Source organism: Xenopus laevis, chromosome 7S (assembly GCF_017654675.1).
Source record: "Xenopus laevis strain J_2021 chromosome 7S, Xenopus_laevis_v10.1, whole genome shotgun sequence".
NCBI lineage: Eukaryota > Metazoa > Chordata > Amphibia > Anura > Pipidae > Xenopus > Xenopus laevis.
The window spans coordinates 89,324,106-89,349,955 of NC_054384.1; the positions used below are offsets into that span (position 1 = coordinate 89,324,106).

General features: G+C 38.7%; 1 protein-coding gene across 3 annotated transcripts in view; it reads left to right on the forward strand.

Annotated features, from left to right (window-relative positions):
* The window catches only part of megf6.S (multiple EGF-like-domains 6 S homeolog), a 320,522-nt gene that overhangs the window by 204,281 nt on the left and 90,391 nt on the right, over positions 1-25,850 (forward strand). Inside the window, exon 1 of one of the 3 annotated variants that reach the window (XM_018228003.2) lies at positions 20,563-21,038. The exons of the other annotated variants lie outside the window; for them this stretch is intronic. Coding sequence (XP_018083492.1) covers positions 20,879-21,038 — 160 coding nt within the window. The 5' untranslated portion in view covers positions 20,563-20,878. Of the gene's footprint in view, positions 1-20,562; positions 21,039-25,850 lie in introns of those variants that run through there. 3 annotated transcript variants of the gene reach the window in all.

Below are 25,850 nucleotides of genomic sequence, written 5' to 3' on the forward strand. Positions count from 1 at the left end.
AGACCATCTAATTATTCATTTGACCCTGGAGGCCTATTGATTATGCTTGCTTGAAATAAATCTTTGCCCTGGTTGCAAGTGTTGCCCAGATACTTTTAGTCTTATGTGCAATGTTCTTTATCCGTCATGCTTTAATACAAATTCATGCAGCACAAATCCGTTTTCTCTCCTTTAATAGCTTTTCTAGAGTGACAAGTAGATTTAGTTATATCAATAATGTCTTCCTTCGTAAGATACTGTACATTTTAATGTTTTAATACACAGAGGTTGCCTCTGGTCCTTTGCACTTTATGTATGTTATGGTGATCAAAAGCCCCCCAAAAATGAATGTCAAAAAGCTGAGTGCTCATTTAAGCACATTTACTATTTCTATTCATTTTTTATTCTGTTGAATTTTCATGATATTAGCATCTTAATACAATGTCACGGTGATAGCTTTGTGCTGTAATTCTAGCTGCTGACCTTCAAGCACCCAAATGTTTGGGTGATGGATGCAGATTGCATTGCTGGATACTATAGTCTAAAAAAAAAAGCTTATGAGAAGGGCAGGAACTGTGCAGTAAAGCACCTGGAGATACTGCCTGCATGGGCCATTTAACTCTGACAGCTGAGTTGCTGGCCAATACAGAGCTGATGTTTAAAGTCATGATACTACTGGATAAAACTGCTAATATCATGAAAACTAAAGAGGCTGTAAAAAAAAGCAATTAAGCAAAAATGCTCACGGTATTCCAGACAATTTTACAGGACTGTAGAACCCTTTAAGCATATCTTAGCACCGCAGACTAAGTGCACTTTCAAGCATAATCTCCATATTTTTAATCACAGTGCCGCATTTCCCCCAAGATTTCAAAAATAATTTTGGCTGCCAGGGGAGAATTGCGGCCGATGCATCAATATTCATGCAGTAGCGCTTGTGCTTTGGTACAAATGATCACTTAGGGGCCGATTCACTAACTTCGAGTGAAGGATTCGAAGGTAAAAAACTTTGAATTTCGAAGTTTTTTTTTGGGCTACTTCGACCATGGAATGGGCTACTTCGACCTTCGACTACGACTTCGAATCGAAGGATTCGTAGTAAAAATCGTTCGACTATTCGACCATTCAATAGTCGAAGTACTGTCTCTTTGAAAAAAACTTCAAACCCCTAGTTCGGCATCTAAAAGCCACCAAAGTCAATGTTAGCCTATGGGGAAGGTCCCCATAGGCTTGGCTAACTTTTTTTGATCGAAGGATATTCCTTCGATCGTTGGATTTAAATCCTTCGAATCGTTCGATTCAAAGGATTTAATCGACCCTTAGTGAATCGGCCCCTTACAGTGTGTTTATTATAGGAAAATGAAATATGATATTAATAATGGCGTTGTCTGGTGACCTCAAATATCATTAGACATTTTGAGTATTGGGTTAATACTGTATATATAATATATTATATAGTAATATAACAGTAATATTCGAGTTTGCCCAACTCTTGGAAACTTGATCGATAACATGCATCAAAACATATCACCAAATGACATTTTAAGTTGTGTTTTATCAATTTTATAAAATGTAGGTATTAAATATGAATTAGTTTAATTTTCCCTTCCTCTTGTATAAGCACTGGACTTTAGGTGGCAGCAGTGAAATGCGAGCGATTAATGTATTAATTGTAACAGTTGGTGCAGTTCAGGGAGCATGCTCAGTAGGCACTCGCTGCTGCTAAGTAATGTACTGATTAATGTATCAAATTGTTGTGCTATTGGTTCTTTGTTCTTGGCTTTTATAAATCAGGGTCTTTAAACCTCAGCTATGTGGGTCCTAGATTCCTCTCCCAAAGCACTTACTTGTTCTGGCACAGAGAAACCAGAAGGAAAGGGGTTCATGTAGCAGAAGATTAGGGTAAGACTCTGCTTTATAAAAGCCTCAGACACAAAATCAATAACAATATAAAGGCAGCTTTCAAAGAGCTACATAATATGGCTAAATGTTTTCAAGGTTATCCTAACACTGTATTGTAAATGGGCTCTAGATGGAAATTGTTTAACTATAAATATAGCCTATTATTTAAAAAACTGTGAAAAAACAGCAATTACATACATTTTGAACAAACAATTTCTTTTCTCTCTATAATGCTTTAATAATGCACTTTTGCTGGGGACTGCCCATATTTCTTGCAATATAAATGCTGTGGAAAGATACAAGATCGTTTTTATCCAGAGTTATAACTCAGACAGGTGTCTCAGTCAGTGAAAATGTGAGATACAGGTAAATCCCTCTCTCCAAAGGCTGATGGCACACAGGGCCGAGAAGTGTCTGAAAGCCTTTGCCACTTCTATAGACAAACCTGCAAGCATTTATACTAATATAGTTTGTGTTCTAGCATTGTTTTGAGAAACAATGGCACATACTTTATTCACGTCTATAATTATTGCAATCATTTTTATTTTAAGAATAATCTTAATAAAGTTGAACTGATTCTGTTGTGAAATTGCTAAGTTAACCCACAAGGGAGAGTTTTGTTCTGGGCTCTCAACACCATAGGTGTCCAATTATGCAAAATTACCATAAAAACTATATGATGATATTTTTTAGTCTTTTAGGGCGATCAGGCTAGTCTGTTGTGGCAAGGCCAGCATGGCCCATGTATAGGGCTGCAAAGGAAGGCATACCTTGACTGCATAGTAAGTAAAGGAAAGAAGGCATCTGAGATCCCAGTCTCCCTCCTATCTTTCCTGTTATTAGCAGTTCTAACAAAGGGTGTTATTTGGGAGTGGGTTTCAAGCTGTATTATGAGGAGTGAGCAGGACAGGAGGGTTGGTTGGAGATGCAAGATGGGGTCTGGGGGTGCAACAAATCAAAATAATGCCTTGAGGGTGATAATGAAGGGCCTACTACAGGGGTCACAAAAGCGTGTTCTATGGTGTTGAGGGCTTAGTTCTCACAGAGCACTTGCCCACCAGGTTGCTGCTTTCTACTAAAAAATCCAGCACAGAGGGAAGAATACAGCATCAGGAGGCATAGCTCAATTCTGACCATAGTGTTAAAGCCTGTTTTTACTGGTAAGGACAGGGCCCTCCTACCACTTCCTACCTTGTACCTTTAAATGACATGCTAGAAGAGGCAGGACACCGAATACAGTCACTGCCAGTTCTGTCACCCATAATTTTGGTTTGGCGGGTGACAGCAAGCGAGTAACATCCAGGCCCAGATTTGTGGAAAGGCTACCAAGTCCCGGGCCTAGGGAGGCAAGATTTTAGGGGGCAGCATGCTGCCCAACCACACCCTCATTGTTTCAGAAACACCGGAGATGTGCAGGAGATACAATATTTTTTTAAATTTCCCGTGCACCGATCACTATTGCTTCAGTCCCAATGATGAAAATTTGAGCAAATAAAAGAGATGGGGATGGGGCGACACACGTCATTGGGCCTAGGGGCGCCCGCTATGTAAATCCGGCCCTGGTAACATCAGGGGTTGGGATGGGTGACATTGAGAGTGAGATTATAGCAGGGGGATTGGCAGATCATCACATAATTCAAAGGTGAGTCCTGTCCAGATTTCCTAATTTGGAGAGCACGGTGCACAGAAGCATGTAAGGTGGCAAAATGTGTTTTGTTATATAGTTTGTGTATAATTAGTTTGGTCACTAGGTGGCAGTGCTTCCTAAATTGAACTATGAAAGTTGTTGGTACTGAAAAGTGAATAAAGAAAACAGGAACTGGAAATACTGTGGCTATTCTGGCAGTGATAGAGGAAGGGACAGCAGTCTTTGTTAGGGAGAGGTGAGGAGAAAAGTTTGTGCCGCTGTCTACTGTTATGAAGGAGTCACAGCAATAAACTTCAACTATTTAAGAGAAAGTCTTCCATACCTTGTGTCTTAAAGTTACAAACAGAGTGTACAAAGTGCAAAAAAAAGGCAGATTGCAGCTTTTTTCCACTTTGCACAGTGTAGGGAGTTTCAGTAAGGCAATACCTGGAGAGTCTCAGCTTAAATATTTCTGTTTCTCATAACTGATTTCCCTTAGATTGGGGCCCCATCCTTCCCACAATGCCCCGGCCCCCTTATTTCTGTTCTATACAAACACCTTCAAACTGAATTTTACTGAGTACTCCTCCTACACTTTAAAAACATACATATTGATTAAATGGCTCCTGATAAAATCCAGTGCATATACATAGGGGCCGATTCATCAAGGGTCGAATATCGAGGGTTAATTAACCCTCGATATTCAACTAGGAATTGAAATCCTTCGACTTCGAATATCGAAGTCGAAGGATTTAGCGCAGAAAATTCGATCGTACGATCGAAGGATTATTCCTTCGATCGAACGATTAAATCCTTCGAATCAAACGATTCGAAGGATTTTAATCCAACGATCGAAGGAATATCCTTTCGATCAAAAAAACTTAGCCATGGCTATGGGGACCTTCCCCATAGGCTAACATTGACTTCGGTAGCTTTTAGCTGCCGAACTAGGGGGTCGAAGTTTTTTTAAAGAGACAGTACTTCGACTATTGAATGGTCGAATAGTCGAACGATTTTTAGTTCGAATCCTTCGATTCGAAGTCGTAGTCGAAGGTCGAAGTAGCCCATTCGATGGTCGAAGTTGCCCAAAAAACACTTCGAAATTCAAAGTTTTTTTACTTCGAATCCTTCACTCGAGCTTGATGAATCGGCCCCATAGTGTGTGAATGTGATTAGGGCCTTAGACTGTAAGCTCTGCTGGCACAGATACTGATATGAATGATTAACGGTCTCTGTAAAGTGCTGCAGACCATACAGTATCAGTTCTATATAAATAAAGAGAATAAAAACAATAATATATTAATAATATTTTTTTTCCTTTCCTAAGCGTGTACAATATATTTCATTAACAACTAAAATGTCAACTATTAGCGAATCCCATGGCATCTCAAAGGTTGACTTAGTGCGAGACTTCCCTTTATTCAGTAATGTATTTACTAAACAGTTTTGAAATTCAGTGCAGCATTGTACAATTCCAGACATAATATCCTATTATGTCTCCAGTGAAACATGTTGGAACATTTGAGAGTGATGCACCTTGGCGATGTTTTGAAACCTTATAATTCCTCTCATTTCTGCAGTAAGACTTGCATGTGTTTGCAGACGTGCTCACCATCTTTCTAGCCATCCTCGCTGTGGCTCTCCCTATGCCAATGTAAACACCGCCTGCAACAAGGCAAATTTATAGGCAGAGAATGAAGCTAGAGAACAAGCTGGGACTGTAGAAAGTTGCACTTGCCAATAAATCTGTCAGCCATGTACTTAGTATTTTAAACCCGCTTTTCACTAGATTAGGTATTCTGTGCTAAAGCATCTTACTGATATTTATCTGCTCATGTTTAGTATGTCACTGGGCTATTTGGCTTCCATGAAGAATTATTGGCTTCAGATTCACAATCAACTATTTTGTTTACTGTAGTGCTGGTAAGTCATGGGGAGTCTTTCCAGAGAAATGCTGTAGATATAGATACAAATATAGTTATCCTTGTGCTCTGTTCGGTTTTATACATGCCGTGCTATTGTCTTGTCTTGTAACTATTTAAAAGATACGTTGATCAAAAAGATAAATGAGTTATTTTGTTAATAATGAATGATTAAACATATGCATCTAGGCAGACAAAGCATTGCCATGTGTTTAGTTATAGTATACAGTTACTGGCAATATGGGCTAAGCACTGTAAGTAATTTATAATCCTTTCTATATGGGGCACCCATTTACACTGGACCCCCGAAAAATGGATTTTGTAAGTCTATTTTGTGCTGCTGTTCAACACTGTATGACTTACATCCAAATAAAATGTGAATAAAAAGAAAATGGAATGATTTGCAAATGATTTAAACCCTATGCAGGTATGGGACCTGTTATCCAGAATGCTCGGCACTTGGGGTTTTCTGGATTAATTGTACCTTAGTTAGGATCAACTACAAGGTACTGTTTTATTATTACAGAGAGAAAGGAAATATTTTTTTAAAAAAATTATTTGGATAAAATGAAGTCTATGGGAGACAGCCTTTCTGTAATTCGGAGCTTTCTGGATAACGGATCCCATACCTGTGTTTGATAAAAAAATGGTTCAACAACAAAAAATCATATATGTCAGCAACATGTTTCAAAAAAGGGGGACAGTGGCAACAAAAGAGTGGGAAACGTAGTGTAATGCTAAAAAGAGCTGATTCCAGAGAGCCTAGGTAAAAGCAAAGATGGGTCGACCCCTAAGCCGACCTGCACCCGCCACCCAATACATCACTCTACCAGAACCTCTACCCAACCCAGACCCTACACAGTTAAACTTACTTTCCGACCTGAAAACCGTAAGTGACATCACCGTAGACCAGACGTGATATCACTGCTTTTCGGAGGCAAAGGGACTAAAAATTCCCCGTTCAACATTAGGGAGGGTGGAAGTGTCAGGAAGTTCCACAGGAAAATCAGGCTTTTCCGACCTAAAGCCGAGCTCTTTGCGGGCATGAAGGAGTGTATTTTGAGATCAAAGATGAGATATAGGGAGGGGATTCATTGCTAACGGCCTTGACTATGTTAGTAATTTCACTTTGATTTGAGAGAAAATTAGAATGTAGTAAAGAGATCTGCATAGGGGACCAGTTGATATGAAGCAATGACAAATATGAATACCTCTAGCAGCAGTGTTTTGAATAGATTGAGTTGTAGAAGAATGCAATTGTGGAAGACACCTCCCATTGACTTCTATGGTATATCAGCAGGTTTTATGTGGTGATGTATAACTGTCAATAAATCCTGATAAATTGTTATTAAATCTCCTACTTAATCTCATGCTTTGACTCAATATGGTCATGGCTGTGCGGATAGCTGGAATGGACTTGCAAAAGTAGGGTAAAGCGCCTAAGGGTTAAATTTACTAAGCAGTGAAAATTCACCAGCGACGGCTTCGCAGCCATCGCACCACTTCCTCAGGCGAAAATTCGCTCAGACAATGCTAATTTACTGAAATGCAAAGTTGCATCCAGGGCGCCGAACGCTGGCGAATTTTTGCTAGCGTTACTTCAGCAATGCAAGATGCGCTAACAATCAATTTTGCCTAGTGCAACTTCGTTAGAGGTCTTTGCTGAGGCTAATTTGCATACATGGACGGATATGTTGCAGCAAATACATTACATTACACAAGTCCAGGGAACCTTAATACAGAAAATAGAGTTGTTATAATGCCCTACACATAAGCCCACTGTATAGTTAAATATTTCATGTGTTAGAAAATGTATGGAGGAACCCGGTTACCCGAAAAAAATTTTAAGGACTTTTGCAAGTTATCATTCTAAAAAAAGGAAAAGACGCCAGCGTTTTTTTGGACATAGAATCTTTTTCCACTAAAAAATATGATGTAAGTAACAGAATATTGAGGAAGTCCTATACACTCCAATGCACTCGTCTGAGCTGGCGAAGGCAAGTCTGGCGAAAGAGGTAACGTTCAGTAAAATCCGCATTTTAGTGAATTTGCGGAGTTACGTCCATTCGCCAGAGGAAAATTCGCCTGGCGATAGAGTTCGAATGACCACTAGCGTCTGTCTTCTTCGGTAGTGAGGCGAAGTCCCTGAAAACGGTAACAATATCGAATCTTAAAATATGTATGTATGTATACAGCAATACATTGTAATATATAGTGAATAAAGTACCCCCTCTTGTAAAATATAAGGATATTATAAGTTACCGAGGAGTTTCATGACCATATAAAAACACGAGGCCGAAGGCCGAGTGTTTTTATACAGGTCATGGAACTCCGAGGTAACTTCTAATATCCTCATATTTTGCAACTGGGGGTACTTTATTTATTATAATACACAAATTTCAATGAGTCATGTGACAGAAATGACATCAGAACTCACCGTTTATAACTGATGACATCAGAACTCACCGTTTATAAGGATATAATTTACAGGATATTCATGGCTTTTGTGTATTATAAACTGTATATGTGCAAATTAGAAAACATATTAAAGCAGACTAAAATGTGAAAAACCCCAACGTTTTGGAAACACTTCTTTCTCAAATTATCTGCCAACACACTGGACACTAAATTGTCAATTCCATATGTCACACTTGCAAAGGGATGGCACCATGGGAGTTTGGCTTAGAAGGACTGGAGTGTGGACTTTTTATGTGTTCAGGGTCCAAAATGTGAAATGGTTGAGATATGATAAGATATGGTTGAAATGATGTGTTTTAATTAAAACTTGAATGAATTCCGTTCATCATCTCTCTTAATTCTAGAGAACAAGACTACAATGTTTTTTTATGTTTGTTTTATGATTATCTGGCATTTTTCATTTTTAACGTGGCATGTTATGATCTTATTCCGAGGTCTGTGATCAAGATGATATAAATGTCTGTGCAATTATGTCAGAATTCTCTCTGTAGGAATTAGCAGCTGTGTGTGGATGTCTGAAGCAGGACAGGGCCCATTCTTGTGGTCGGAGGCAGATTAGCAAGTCATTTCATGTTTTGGGAAAGTTTTGTTAAAGTCCAGAAATAGAATCTACATTCTATTCTGTAATCTCTGACCAAAAAGAAGAAAACATTAATAGATTGTTTGCATATTTTCTTCTCTCCCCTGTTCACATAATTTCTTAGGAGGATAATAATCCTTAGTCTCATGTAGACGAGTGTTTTATGTTGTGTTGGGCAAAAGATCCTCATAAATAATCCCACGTGTGTTCATTTGTGAAAAAGTCATATTTTAAGTATGAAACTGTGCTGTTTCTGTTTACAAGGCATTATTATAGGCAAAAGCTAATACAGGTATGGAACCTGTTATCCAGAATGCTCGGGACCTGGGTTTTTCCAGATAACGGATCTTTCTGTGATTTGGATATCCACACTTTAAGTCTACTAGAAAATCATTTAAACATTTAATAAACCCAAAAGGCTGGTTTTGCTTCCAATAAGGTTTCATCTTAGTATGCACTAAGTACAAGCTACTGTTTTATAATTACAGAGAAAAAGGAAATCATTTTTAAAAAATTGGAATATTTGGATAAAATGGAGTCTATGGGAGATGGTCTTTCTGTAATTATGAACTCTCTGGATAACAGGTTTCTGGATAACTGATCCCATACCTTTACCCTCCTGGTGCCACAGGGCTCCATACACACAATATAAACATAATTCTCCTTAAACTTAAACTCCTTAAACTCCTTAAGGCTTCCCAAATTATTTTTTACACAACATGTTAAATAGGCCCCAAGTGTGACTGTAGCACTCTCCCATTAGCCTACATCTGGTCCTATATAAATATATACAGGTATAGGATCTGTTATCCAGAATGCTCGGGACCTGGGGCTTTCCGGATAAGGGGTCTTTCCGTAATTTGGATCTTCAAGTCTTGTCTACTAAAAAATAATGTAAACATTAAATAAGCCCAGTACGCTGGTTATGCTTCCAATAAAGATTAATTATATCTTAGTTGGGATCAAGTACAAGCTACTGTTTTATTATTACAGAGAAAAAGGAAATCATTTTTAAGAATTTGGATTATTTCATTATAATGGAGTCTATGGCAGACGATCTTCCCGTAATTCTGAGCTTTCTGGATAACGGGTTTCCGGATAAGGGAACCCATACCTGTGTATATAATATCTGTATCTGTATGGTGGAATCAGCTGTATCTTGTCTAACCCCTTAATTGTCCTAATACGCTAGCTGTGGACCAGGAGATTTATTACAATGTACTGTCACCTTTAATACTTCCATGAAATAGAACAAACCAATGTATATAAAAATATCATCTACATTACCTTGGGAAATCCTTCCACATAAGGGTAGGACTACACGGATGTTTTCGGCGCGATCAGACACACTTGCGACAAAGCGGATGAAGCTGCACGCCACGCCGCCTCTGCATCCGACAGTTGTGTCGCGTCGGATCAACGCTGCGACTTCATCCGACATTTCTATCTCTTACCTTATTTCCGTTGCATGTGATTTGTCGCCGGCGTTTCGTCGCAGCGCTTCGGATTGCGTCGGAAACATCCGTGTAGTCCTACCCTAAAATGGGCTGTAGAAAGGGGTTGAAAAAACAAGCTGAAATGCCGCTCATCCCCTTTCTTATTGGGTGCACATGGGCAAGGTTTAATATACATACTACACCACTACATACTACATCAAAACTTTTCACCGTGACAATCTCTTTGTAGAACAGTAAACATAATAATACCTTAACAGAGTAACATAAAGAAAAGCGTCCTAGCATAATTAAAAGGGGGTGGGTGGATGGGATGCTGCTGTCCCCAAGCTTCCTTACCTAACAGCTCGTTGCATAGGGGAGGGGGCAGGTCAGTGACGCTGTGCTCCTTGTCCCGAGCTCAACAGGAACCAGGTATGAGCTGCCTCTCTCCCTGCAGTCACGTCGTGCCTCGCTAGGCGCTGCGCCATAGCAGAAGATACAGCGCCGGATTCGCTGGGCGGGCGCCCCTAGGCTGTGCGCCTGCCCGCACTACCACGCCGGAGCACTGGGGAGCACAGGCTCCCCACAGAGCGGCTGGGCGGCATGCCGCCCCCAAAAATGTTCCGCCCTAGGCCCGGGCCTATGTGGCCTCGCCACAAATCCGGGCCTGAGAAGATAACACTTTCTTTTTTCACTTAGGATAGGACTGACGCATGGACACTGCCTTCAGGGGATGCATTAGCTTATACAGACTTTGTACAAACTTTGTAACTAAAAGTGTCTTTTTTATGAAAAGTAACAGCTGTGCAAAAATGTTTTCCCAGGGGGCTATATATTGAGAGTGCTGGGGTTCACTTGTGTAGTATGTAGAAAAGGGTTGAGGCAATATGGACAAGATTCTGAAGCATATTTGTAGCATTAGAGAAAAGGAACAAATAGATTCGTTCTAAGTAAATGTTACCAGGTCATCTTAGTAAACCCAAAATGTCTAATAAATGCACATTGCTGGGCTGTGCAGATTTTGCCTGATTCAGTCACCTTATTCCAAAGAGGTGAGAGGACTCTGAAACTCTCGAGGGAATTTATACAATCTCCAAAACGAATAAAGATTATTTATGACAGATTTATTAAACATCCACTGAAAGTTGAGGGGGATTTTTTAATCCCATGTAATGAAACAGAGGTCACATTCTCAGGGATGTATTATAATCCAATCCAGTTTGCCTCTTTCAGATACTCGTCTTCTCCCCAGCACATGAGTAGGTTACAGTCTGTTTCTATTTGGAACATTGACCCTGGTTCTGCGCTACCTAATACACATGTTTGCTATTTGGGAATGATTTGACGTAACACTGAGTTGTACAATGTTGTGATCTGCCATGAAGAAAGAACATATTTGTCATCTGCTGACTAAATTAATACACTTGGCTGTTTCATGGATGCCACTTAAATAGATGTTGCATTTGTGTTGGTATTTATGGAAATTGTATTAGACAATGCAAGCAACATGACAATCCCTACTTGTTTGTAAAGTCAAACATGTCCTGTGCACTCAAAAATGCCTTCATATAAAAGAGGCAATACAACTGAGATAAACTCTTATTGTAAATAGACTATACTTCAATGTAAAAAAACAAAATTCCCCTCCTAAAATTATTCTAGAATTTATTCCAAAATGTTTCTCTGAGTAGCAGAGACAGAACTACCCTAGGTGTAGGTACCAGTGGTGGTTGCTTTGGGTGCTACAGGTTGGTAAACTGGGTTAGGGGACTGAACCACAATCAGGTTGGGGAATGGGGGATAGATTGATGTTCAGGCATCTGGCCTTGGGTGCCAATACAACTTGGCCTGGCACGGCTTAATAGGATATCTATCTCCAGGAATGCACAAGGCCAGTATCACGAGGGGCCCACTGGGAAGCCCTTGGAGCAATGGCAGCTCTGCTGAGGCCATGACATGCATGCTGGCCAATAAAAGAGGGTTGGCACTGGATACATTACTGGTACAGAAAAGTAAAGCTTTGCTATTAGTCATTAAAAAAAATAACAACACATTATTCCTGAAAAATGGCATAAGTCTGCTCAAACCCAACACTGTACATACAAGTGAGTTTGTATTTGCAACAGGCTTACTGGTTTATTACAATTAACATTTATACTATTATACAGGTTGTAAAGCCTTAAATGTTGTTATGCATCCTGGTTGCTAATGGCACGTCCACCAGAGACAAACCCAAGATGTCTATCAGGGAAGTAAATATTTGGATTTATCTGGAAACACCTGAAAGAAAAGCACATTTGCTACTAAACAATGGCTCATTTCAGACAGCGTGGGCTGCTAGACAGACAGGTATTTCCTCCACCAGAGAGAGCGTGATGTGCACACAGACAGACAGCTAGCACAATATGGCATGCACTGAATGAAAATGAAAAATTACTTTTAATTAACCTCTGTCCTTTTTCTATTATCTTCTTTAGGCAGAGGCTGAACAATGGTCTTCTCTCATGGAAAATATTATCTAACTATACCTGCTAAGGCAACTATACATGAGCTGTATAGCTAATTGGCGCCTGCGCCTGTTAGTAAATCGGGGATGTCCCTGCGGGTAGCCACTTCGCTCTTTAGTAAATCTGTTAAAGGAGAACTAAACCCTAAAAATAAATATGGTTAAAAATGCCATATTTTATCTATTAAACATATTGCACCAGCCTAAAGTTTCAGCTTGTCATAGCAGCAATGATCCAGGACTTCAAACTTGTCACAGAGGGTCACCATCTTGGGAAGTGTCTGTGACACTCACATGTTCAGTGGGCTCTGAGCAGCTGTTGAGAAGCTAAGCTTAGGGCTCGTCACTAATTATCCAGCAGAAAACAAGGATGGCCTGTAATATAAACTGAAGCTACAGGGCTGATTATTAAATTCTGATGCTAATTGCACTGGTTTCTATGCTGCCATGTAGTAATTATCTGTATTAATTACTAATCATCCTTATATTGTGACATTTATATTCTATGGGGCAGATTTATCAAGGGTCGAATTTCGAAGTACAAAAAACTTCGAAATTCGACCATCGAATTAAAAAACTTCGAATATCGAATTCGAAGTTGTTTTCAACAAATTTGGCAATCCTGCGGTCGAATAAAAATCGTTCGAACGATTTTAGCAATCAATCAAAGGATTTTTATTCGATGTGTAAAGACTTATAAAAATGTTGTAGAAGGTCCCCATAGGCTAACATAGCACTTCGGCAGGTTTAATTTGGCGTAGTATGAAGTCGAAGTTTTTTTAAAGAGACAGTACTTCGATTATCGAATGTTCGAATATTCGAACGATTTTTACTTCGAATCAAAGTCGAAGTAAATTCAAAGTCGTAGTATCCTATTCGAGGGTCGAAGTATCCAAAAAATTGCTTTGAATTTCGAATTTCTTTACTTCGAAAATTCCCTCAAATTCACTTCAACCCTTAGTAAATCTGCCCCTTTGTGTACTGTATATTGTGAGTGGATCCCTAAGCTCAGTAAGTGGCGAGTGTCCAAAATTTTTTGGTTCCGGCAAATTTTTGACGCCAAATTTTCAAATTCGCCGGCAGTGAAACGTGGCAATTCGCCGCAAATTCGTGCCAGGCAAATTTATTCGCTCATTACTAGTGCCTATGCTTCCAGGGTATATATTAGTGTGCCGACCAAGGCTTCCACCTCCCAGGCTTTGGAGAAATTGCTAAGTAACTAAGTGATACCTGTCATTGCATGTGAACTTGTTCTGCATACCAGATAATAGCATGTTCTTGTGTTCATCCCAGGCATGCCTCACTTGCCAGATATGAAGCGTGAACCTGTCGCATCATGATATTACGGCTCAAATCTGCTGCGACACCTCATGCTTTGCTCTGGGCATTAGCTATGCCAAACACATTCCTCTCATTCTTTCCTTTATCTGCATCCTGATCACACTGCTCTGTTTGCATTCACTACACTTTATCCGGCTTGGCCCCTGCCAGGACAGACCGCAATGCTGGCGGATGGAAAGAACATGTCTATGGATTTTTCAGTAGATAGCAATCCTGCTGGATCATTTCTGCATACACTATATTTGAATTCTGAGACTAAAAATCCAGTTCTACCAAATGTGGCAGGTTTAAGCTGTATGTTTAATTGTTATTTTGTTCCTGATTTCAGTTAGTTATATTATCTGTATTTGTTGAAGCCAGGAGAGGTGTCTTTGCTGTCAATACATAGGGTTATTAATGCCCTAACAAGGTCTAGAGAAGTGAAGTTTTGGCTTAAAGAGCCAGTAACAAAAATGAAGTGCTTTGTATACATTTAGATGTCACACATGACCACCGTATGTTTCTTAGGAACAACTAATGCAATAGTGATAATTAGGAGTGCTCTACCCTCTTATATCTACCTGTGTAGGTTCCAGGTGCTAAACCGGAAGACCCTTGCCTGCTTTTTGGGTCAACCTCTCCATCCAGTGAAAAAAATTCAGTAGCACTCTGGTAATGATGCAAAATTGTTCAATGATTTTATAGCCCATATACAAACAATCAAAAGGCAACGTTTCGGTCCCCACTGGACACTTTTTCAGGTTTAAAATGGAATTCCTCAAGCCTTATACAGCTGCTTATAAAAGAAACATACAGGGATTTGAAAAAGAAACTTTAAAATCAATCCGAGGTTTGTAGAATTAATGGTATGTTTTTACCTTACAAAGATGTTTTAAGAGTAATTTTTTATGCTAGCTAATGGTTAGTAATACAGGTATGGAATCCTTTATCTGAAAACCCGTTATTCAGAAAGTTCTGGTTTATTGGACAGGAAATGTACTAAGGGCGAAGTGACTAACGCTGGTGAAAATTCGCCAGCGTGACGTCATTTCGGAACTTCGACGATTTACTAACAGGCGCAGTTGCGCTCTGGCGAAGGGACGTAACTACGCAAATTCACTAAGATGCGGATTTTACTGAACGTTACCTCTTGCGCCAGACTTGCCTTCCCCAGCTCAGACCAGGCGAAGTGCAATAGAGTAGATAGAACTTTTCTAAGTCCCAAAAAACGCTGCCGTCTTTTCCTGTTTTCAGGGTGATAGGCTGCAAAAGAGCGTAATTTTTTTTAAACTATACACTGGGCTAAAAAAACTCTATTTTATTAAGGTTCCCTGGGCTTGTATAATGTAATGTATTTGCTGCAATGGATACGTCCATTCAACTTTAACTTCCCGCCGTATGCAAATTAGCCAACGCTAGCGCAACTTTGCTTTGCTTGCCGAATTAACGCTAGCGCAACTTCGACAGCGTTTGGCGCCCTGGACGCAACCTTGCATGTTAGTGAATTAGCGTTGTCTGAGTGAATTTTCGGCTGGCAACGTGTTGCGCTGCCTGCAAAGCCGTCACAAAGCCCCATAGACTCCATTTTAAACAAACATTTTAAAAAATGATTTCCTTTCTCCGAAATAATAAAACAGAAACTTTTAATTGATACCTACTAAGATTTAATTAATCCTTATTAGAGGCAAATCAATACATTTTGGTTTAATTCATCTTTAAAGGATTTTTTGTTTATTTAACATATGGAAAGCTATATGCCAGCTGTACACTGATACATTAGTAGTGAGGTTTGTATCCATCACTATTCTGTATGCATCAGTGCGCAGCACTGCAGTACGTAGGGGATATACTGTAGGTTAAGAGGTGTCCCATATGCAGTACTTAGCATACAACAGTAGGGTATAGTATTGGACAGTTCTATACATTCTGCACCATAATCTGGAGAATATCCCTGCATAATATATAAATGACAATTATATTTCTGGGGAATATGGTACATTCTCTTTCATAGTGCATAAATGGAGGAATAGGAAAGGAGGATAATGTGCATGCATTTAGAGAAGGATAAATGGCTTGTTGTTCTTGTACCTATTACAATGCCAAATAAAACTTAGCGTCTGGATAATGTGATTCCAGTGGCAGCGGAAACGACCTGAAATCATAATGAGAATCAAGGCTGTTTATGGCGGGTATAAACTTCCAATTATGTATGCAACATATGGGATTTTTGCAGATTATTCAAAAATCATTAGGTCGATCTCTAATTTTGAATAAATGTTACCAAATATCAGAAACTAAGTGGGGGGGGATTCTCAAAAAAATGTGCATTTTGCAATGTTCTTTAATAGTCTTTTAAAATTCTTTAATAGTCTTTTATTGAATTACAGATTTTATTTGAACATTGTGCACTTTTAAACTGTGCTTGAAGGTGGTGTAATCTTCTGACACAAACAATTTTTTTCACTTAAAAAGTTTCGGGGTTCACAAAAGCTATATTGAATTTGGGTAAAGGAAAATTTGTTCATGCAGAGGCATACATTTTCACATTTTTCTATTTTTGCCGTTACAGACTTTTATTAAATTCCTCCTCCACCAATGGGGGTAATGTAATTAAAGGCACTTGGAGTCATTTATTAACAGTGGGCAAATTTGCACCAGGGTAGTAACCCTGGGCAGCCAATCAGATGATTGCTTTAACTGTTTAACCTGCAGTTGGCTGAAAAAAAAGCTAATCACTGATTGGTTGCTATGGGTTACTGCCCAGGTGCAAATTTGCCCATTGTTTATAAAGGAGACCCATATGTAATAAAAGCCACTAAGTTTGCCCAGGAGCAGTTACCTGTTTAAAAGCAAACATCTTAATGGTTGCTATGGGATATTACTCCTGGTAAACTCTACATATGGAGTAGACTTCTAAAATATTGTGGCCATAGATAAGGAAACTGAATGCAAGTTCACGGATCCTTTTATTTACTGGGCAGTTCTAGTCATGAGAAGTAGTGATGGGCGAATAAATTTGGCAGGCGCAAATTCACAGCGAATCACCTTGTTTCGCCGCAAGCGAACAAAATTGCGAAACCGCAGTGAAAATTTTGTAATGCGTGTTGGAAACGTCTAAACCGTCGCAAGCCAACGTTATTTGACTTTAACTTTGACACCGGCATCAAAATTGACGCGAGTGTCAGAATTTACCTGGGCGTCAAAATTTGCATTTCGCAACAACTTCGCCCATCACCAATGAGAAGGCTAAGCTTAAATAAAGTTCAAAACAGGACTGTAAAGGGGCTCACTGCAATATGTATAATCCCTTACATTTGAGGATAATTTTCCAACCACACTATTGATTTTCCTTTTCCCATGGAAAGCCCAAAGTGTGGAAGCAACAGGGAAAGCAGGACATAGAAGCAGACAGTTGCTGCTAAATTGTTCCAAAGTGACCAAATTTTTCTTTGCCATTCAGTTTGCTGATTGTTGGCAGAAGTTGGAAACGGATCAGGTTGCGGATAGGGTATGGGAGATGGGCTTTTTTCATAATTCGTAATTCTGAGCTTTCTGGATAACGGATACCATACCTGTTAATGTATATTTTGGTTGAGGAAGGTGCTCTCACTTTGTGACAAAGGGCTTGTGGTCCAAGGGTTACCTGTCTATACATGCACCTTCAACTATTACTCACATACCACTTTATCATATGCTCCACAATAAAGTGTTTCAATTAAGATGGGATTTACAGAGCACAATTGCCAGTACATTTCCACACAAAAAAGAAACCCTGATTTTAATCCTGCCCTGAGAAGATGTATTGAATTATCACTTCTATATCTTTTGTAGCAGTTAAATGGCAGAGCATTAATACTGATGTGAAGATACATTCATTTTTTTTCAGGCAAACGGTTTACTAAGAGATCTTAGGGCACAGCGCCATACCTGTTCCCCTAAGCACTTGAGCCTACTGCTGAAAGGAAGGACTCCTTAATGCTCATACCATAAAGGTAGTTGCACCTAATTGCAGTCTCCTAGACTGTTTGGAAGAATTGCCTGCACCTTTGAGAGGATGATAATTGTAGAATTCCTACTTTGGGCACATCACATGTGTGCATAAAGAAAAATATGCAATGTGCATTTTGAAGCAGAGGGCTAAAATGATGGAACCCCAAAATTGAACTTTGCACACATATTTATTTCTACAATATTTATTATATGTGTATATGGTATCTCCCATAATGGAGTACAAAGAGTTGAAACTGTGTCAGCCCACCCCAATTCCAAAGCTCCACATTTGTGTCAATATCCATAGTATGTGAGCCCTTTTATATTCTATAAGTCTAATAGAGCTATTAAAATGGAAACAGTCTTTTTTTTTTTTTTTTTTTTTTACAAATTATTATTGATGAGCTTATCCTGTGTCTGAGCTCTTACAGCTGTAGTCACTTAGTATAGGAAATATCAGAGCAAGTGCCTATGTTATTATAACTATCCATTATTCCAAGGTGTAGCCTGAAAATCTTGCATTCAGAGATGTGAAAGCTGAAATGCGGTTTTATATCTAACAAAGGCCAGAAAAGGTTTTTTTTTGTTTTTTTTAATCAAGAAGGAGACAGGGCCTATGAATATTGTATCCTTCATACAATACAAAGTACATACAATACATTATATACCCATTTCTGTGATGGTATGAAATTATTAACAAGAATGTCTGCCACTGTTACAAGAAAATCTTTCATATGGTACAAAATTGTGACATTAATGTGCCAATAAGTGCAAACTGCTAACAGACTGGCAGGTGTTGCACAGAGCCATGTGTACAGAAGGGTTCCTGGGCTACAGAGACATATGGGGCAGTAACAAGTAACTAATTAAAGAGTGCAAAGTACACAGTTAAGCACAGTTAATGAGTAGGTGTAAAGGAGAGCAGAAGGGGACAATGGAACAATTAACGTGCTGTGTAAATTAGAGGGTCTTTGTCATTACCTTTTTATTACCCTCTATGAAAACTACAGTTTGATCCTAGTTTGATGCAACATTGCAGCTAGCAACACAAACACACAGAATCTTGCTAAGTGTTTCCTTAAATCTTTCTGAATGTCCACAAAAGAAAACTAAATGGGATATTATAAGGTGTATGGTGTAAGCTCTTGTGAGCAGGGTCTGGTCCCATGCTTGTTTTGTAACCCTTGTTATATTAATGTCATCAGGAAACGCCTGGAACTATTAAAATATAAATTATAATGATAATAATCCACTGTGTTCAACCCTGTCTATCAATAAATACTTATATAAAAGGCTTTGATATTGCCATTGCTTTGCAAAACTAAAACTTTGACTTAGAGGATGTTTGCAGCCCATTTTATATTAATACAGACAGTAGTCTCTTTATATACTAGTAACCTTTTCAATGGTGAGTCAATGGTTAATAAAGTCTACTTTTAATACTGGTATGTAGGGATGGGCGAATTTGACTCGTTTCGTTACACCAAAAATTTGCCGCCAGCGAAATGTTGCCGACGCCCATTAAAGTCTATGGGCGTCAAAAAATTTTGTGACGCACAACGCCATACAAATCTATTGGTATCATGTCCACAGTGAAACAAGGCGAAAAATTTCGCCCATCCTAACGCCATCCAAATCTATTGGTATCATGTCCGCAGTGAAACAAGGAGAAAAAATTCGCCCATCCCTACTGGTATGTCATTTACTACCAAGAGTTGTCTCACCAATTACTGGGCCACACCACTTTGTAACGATTTGAAGGTGAGATATTAATTTTATAATGCCTTTACTGAGAGATGCACATTATTACTTACGGTAGTACTTCCTAGCAATGAAAAATTGTCCTACAGTGTTTTGGAAAAAGTCCTAAAATTTCTACTAAATTTTTTTTTTTACTTTTTTGCCATAAAGCAGGGCATGTAAGTCATAGTTACATAGTTACATAGTTGAATCGGGTTGAAAAAAGACAAAGTCCATCAAGTTCAACCCTTCCAAATGAAAACCCAGCATCCATACACACACCCCTCCCTACATTCACATAAATTCTATATACTCATATAATACACAAAAGCCATGAATATCCTGTAAATTATATCCTTATAAACGGTGAGTTCTGATGTCATCAGTTATAAACGGTGAGTAGTGATGTCATTTCTGTCACATGACTCACTGAAACTTGTGTATTATAATAAATAAAGTACCCCCAGTTGTAAAATATGAGGATATTAGAAGTTACCTTGGAGTTCCATGACCTTCGGCCTCGTGTTTTTATATGGTCATGAAACTCCTCGGTAACTTATAATATCCTTATATTTTACAAAAGGGGGTACTTTATTCACTATATCTATACTAACTATAGAATTTAGTATCACAATATCCTTTGATATGTAATTACATTGGAGTAGTAACCAGGTGAAGCACTGAATGATATGTAAAATGGCATCAGACTGTGTGACTAGCACTGCAAACACCTTTAAGGGCCACAATAAATGTGCCCATGCCTCGATATTCCGTGTGAATATGAAATCAGCATTGTAACACAGGGATAAAATAAAACAGGGCTAATAGAACAGGAGTGCAATTCTCATTGTGAAAGTTACAGGATACAACACATACAAGCCAAATAAAGGAAATGTCTTGCTAAAAATGTGATGCATTTATTTCCTAAAATCTGGTTTGCATTAAGTGTTTTTTCACCCTCCAATCTCTAAAGAAAAAAAAAAAGTGTTAAGTGGAACAGCCTGGCCGGACTCCTGCTTCCTTATGGTGCCCTGAAGCTGTCAGCCTGGAATCTGACTCTCTGTCTCTCATTCTTTTCTTTCTTTCTATTTTTTACTTGCTTACTGGTTCTTTGAGTTAGTTTGTCAGAGACCGTGATGTCATGGAGTTGTGCTTCTTGGCTTCCAGAATTAGGGGCTGTCCATTACCTGCGGGAGGTGGGCCCCGAGCTTCATATCCTAAAATAAATATGTGGGAGGGACTGGAAGACTCCCCGGTGCTTTAGAACACAGAGTTTAATACACAACATCATCAGCTTTTATGCCGGAGACAAGCATTTTGTCTTCATGTTGCTTACAGAATAGCCTTGACTTGACCATTTCTTTCTAATAAGGGGATTTTCAGCTTTCCTTTTTTACCATGATGTGCTCAATGTACTGCTTGTTATTGCTGCCCTGCCTCAGCATCTTTATGGGTACCACTTTTACCTCCGGCACGTGGCACCTCAGGAGTAACTGCTACCCGTGCTATTTGCGAAACTCAGGATACGCTTCCATCCACACTGGTAGTTACAGGCAAGGTAAGTGGTCTGATTGATCTATAGATGCACACATCCAATGCAAACTGACTGCTGTACTGTACACAATATTAGTACAGTTGATCAGTAGTAAGCAGAGACTCCATTTGTAGATACATTGTCTAATGTTAATAATCTATACCTTAGATTTGCATGTTGCATTCCTATGATAGATGCATACTATGTCTAAAGGTGTGTCTATATAAAACACATTATATATATATATATATATATATATATATATATATATATATATATATATATATATATACTGTATGCATGCACACACATATTATAGCTATATACTGTATATATATATATATATATATATATATATATATATATATATATATATATATATATATATATATATATATAGTCAGTTTAGTATAGTCAGTATAGTCCTGACGACGGAACCGAAACGCGTTGATGTGGGGTAGATTGTAATACTCCAATAAAAGCCTTTTTGCGCAATACCCGTGAGTGCTCTTAACTATATCTTTATTATATATACATATATATATATAATTACTGGGCCACACCACTGTGTAACGATTTGAAGGTGAGATATTAATTTTATAATGCCTTTACTGAGAGAGAGGGTTAATTAACCCTCGATATTCGACTGTTGAAGTTAAATCCTTTAACTTCGAATATCAAAGTCGAAGGATTTAGCGCTGTGCGTTTGGAATAATTGTAATCCATCAATCGAACGAAATTCCTTCGATCAAAAAAACCTTGGAAAGCCTATGGGGACCTTCCCCATAGGCTAACATTGATGCTCGGTAGGTTTTAGGTGGCGAAGTAGGGGGTTAAAGTTTTTTTAAAGAGACAGTACTTCGACTATCAAATGGTCAAATAGTTGAACGATTTTTAGTTCGAATCGTTCGATTCCAAGTCGTAGTCGAAGGTCGAAGTAGCCAATTAGATGGTCGAAGTAGCCAAAAAAACACTTTGAAATTCGAAGTTTTTTTCATTCGAATCCTTCACTTGAGCTAAGTAAATGTGTGTGTGTATATACAGTATAGATATATACAGTAATAGATAGATACACTAGGTTTCTTTCTTTCTTTCTTTCTTTCTTTCTTTCTTTCTTTCTTTCTTTCTTTCTTTCTTTCTTTCTTTCTCATATATATATATATATATATACACACACAGAGAAAAAAGTTGATTTTAATCATCTTTAGGAGGCAATTTAAGCACCAATTAAATCATTTGATTTTACTTTACAATTTGTTTTTTTTTTTTTATAATGCGCTTTATTATTGTATAATTTTACAAAAACAACAAAGTGATAATAAGACATGACTACAAATATAACTGTATGCATTGTGAATCTTTACAATTTGTTTATGCTAGAGTAGGTAAAGGACTGAGCGAATAACTTTATTGGAAGGGGGTTGTGTGTACTTGCAGCACAAGTTCATACAATGAACGCATTGTTTTGGCTATCACTCTCTGGTTGCCATTATGTGCAGTGTTAGGTTTTACAGTGCTTTTCGTTTCCGCTGTGTTTAAATACACTGTGTAACAATACAGTATTGACTGTGCCAGATTCTGTCCAGCGAGAGAAGCAAATCTGTCAGTTCTCTGAAACACCAGATTTATTTAGGATACACATGCTGCCAGAATGGACTGTACTTTACAATACTTTACAATATTTCTGGTGCACAGATTGCTGTGTTTAACATGACTGGGATTTCATTTTATTAAAGTCTTGGATGTACACGGCTTTGGTAGCATCAAAAGGGGATGTATTATTAGTAGCACCATACATATTAACCACATTACCTTTCTTCTGCCCTGCACTGTATAGTCTAAAGTGAATACATTTCCCATTGACACCAGTATAAATAATGGGTTTTTAGCTTTTTCCTGAAAGTAATTCTAAACTGGAAGAAGACTTCCTCTTGTGACTTCCTCTAATTAAAGTAGAAGGGGGGGAGGTTGAGGTACCCAAGGAAGACTGTTGGTGGGATGCCACGAGTTACAGTTCAGTAATAGCTGGTGGTGCACAAGTTAGACATCCCAGAAGTAAAGACTTGGTAATGAAGGTAATGAGCATTCCTGCCATTAAAGGGAAGCTGTCATCTGTTTTCTTAGAATTAAGTATGTTGGTTCAGTTTGTAACATGTGTTTTACTGCTCTATGTGTTTCTAAGCCATCAGTAACATAAATGACATAAACACCCCAACAGCTGAGCCACATACAGCTGCAGATCTCTAATGAATCCTGATTTTAATATAAAGTAGAGACGTATGTTTGAGAGGTGTGCTTACACCATGGGAAACAGAGCTATCAGCTTGATTGATGCAGCAGGAATTAGAGGAAAATGCAGTCATCTCTGGGGTAAATGTCTGCTTTCAGCACCATGGCCAGATGAACACTCAATGACCTCTAAATAATAATAATTTTATTTTTGAAATTCACTCCACCCTAAGACTGGACAAGTGCTAAAGTTTCCCACCTTCACTTGTGAGAATATTGCAGAAGAACTTGATCCTATTGAAACGTGGATAGGTCAATCACATGATGTGATAGAGGTGCATTTCTAGATATTGGTACTGGCACTGCCTTTTGGGTTCCATGTTTACATTTGCAGCATGTCTTGTTTGGGAATAGTGATGGGCAAATTTCTCCCATTTCGATTCAACAAAAAATTTGGGAATTTCCTGCGAAATTTGTGAAACGGGATAAAATCCGCGAACCGCGGATTTTTACGCCCGCGACAATTCTGACGCCCATTAAAGTTGGGCAGCTAGAATTTTCGCTGGCATTGGAATTGTATATTTGCCGGCATCAAATATAATTTTGCTAATTTCGCTAATTTATTCGCCGGCAACAAATTTGTGCCTGGCGAATAAATTCACCATTCACTATTTGGGAAGTTTGCACATCAGGCAAGTGGTATGAAAACCACATCAGTGGAAAATCATTCACTTGGATCTGGACAGTGATTCTATTTAGCTTCGCATTCATGTTGTTGACCCTGCTTCTGCAGGGGGCCCCGAGAAGTATAGGGGCCCCATGGGGCCCTAGATCATATACAATTTTAATAAAAAAATTGGTAAAACAGGTCCACCTCTAGACATTTTGGGGGCCTGAAAAATGATTTGCTGCAGTAATATCTAGTTATACCACTGTATGCAGCCAAAAAGTCATTAATGAAGTTGGACAAGTGAGGCCTGGTGTGGAGTTAATGTTTCTGTTCATCCAACAGGGGTTCAGTTGGGTTGAGGTCAGAAGGCTGTGTAGGCCATTCAAGTTCTTCCACTTTATCTCAGCAGTGTGTACCAGTGATATTTTTAGAAGTAGTGTCTAGATACTTTTGGCCATATGGTGCGTTCAAATTGTAACATTTGAAGTAGGCTTTGAACCCCTTTGAAACCCCCCACCACCATCCAGTATCTGTGATGTAATGGAAACCTCAGCCAACAATTATTAAATAGAATGTTAGCAAACATTTTTCCATTGACATGAATATTGTGGCATGTTCTGCCGTAGTGCACCGTGTGTAAGCTGCGTGATGTCGAAACAAGGTTTGCTGTACGTGTAAACTTCCAGAGCGGGGCACATAAAACTATTCTTGTTGACGGCACTGATGGCGTCACTGGTAGCAATGCATCTGGCCCTGTCATCATCCCTGTGCAATCTCAAAATTAAAATCCCACAGGCCTTGAGGAGGTTAATTGCCATGTAAGAAAAGTGCAATCTTCTTTAGCAGCCAGTCATTTGTCATATAATGTTTATATACAATGGTACAGAATAATGCTAAAAATACTCTGTCATCCAGCTGCAGCCTTTCTCACACATGGAATGCATCACACAATGCATGTTATACTCACCTTTGTGTATGAGAGCACAGCTGGAAAACTCCCCTGATACAAGACTGCCTGCAGCTTCCGCTGTGACAATCTATTTTTTGCACGGAAAGAAATGGAAGGCTGACATTACTACTGCGCGAAATAAACAAAAAGCAGTGACACTGATAAAGGAACAGTAACACCAAAAACTGAAAGTGTTTTAAAGTAATGGAAATACCATGTAGTGTTGCCCTGCACTGGTAAAACTGATGTGGTTGCTTCAGAAAAACTACTATAGTTCATATAAACAAGCTGCTGAGTAGCAATGGCGGAAATCGAAAAACGGCTATATGGCACAGGATAAGTAATGGATAACAGATAACATTATGTTCTACAGAGCTTATCTGCTGTGTATCTTGAGCCTTTTCTCCTTTGAATAGCTGCCCCCATGGCTACACAGCAGCTTATTTATATAAACAATAGTAATGTTTATGAAGCAAACACAGCAGTTTTACTAGTGCAGGGCAACACTGAATTATATTTTTATTACTTTAAAACAATTTCATTTTTTGATGTTACTGGTCCTTTAAGGACTCTATATGAAATCAATACATGTAAGGTGTTCTGTAGCTACCTGTGCAAAGCTTACTCCAGTCCAGTAAACTATACCAGTAGTGACGGGCGAATAAATTCGGCTGCGAATTTGGGGCGAATCTCACCACTGGCAAATAAATTTGCGAAACTGCAGGGAGAATCCACTGCGTCAAAATAATTTGGCCGCGTGTCAGAATAGTCGCACAAACAAAAGTTTTGCGTGTCAAAAGTGTTCGGAAGCCCATTGACTTTAATGTATTTGGACAAAATAGGCATGTGTATAAAAATTGTCACGAACGACGAAATTGATGGGCTTAAAAATAATTTTGACGCCCATCCGACGAAGCAAAACTGGACAAATTCGCTTATCACTGTACACCAGTGTATATTTATTGGTTCCTATAGGATACTGACCAGT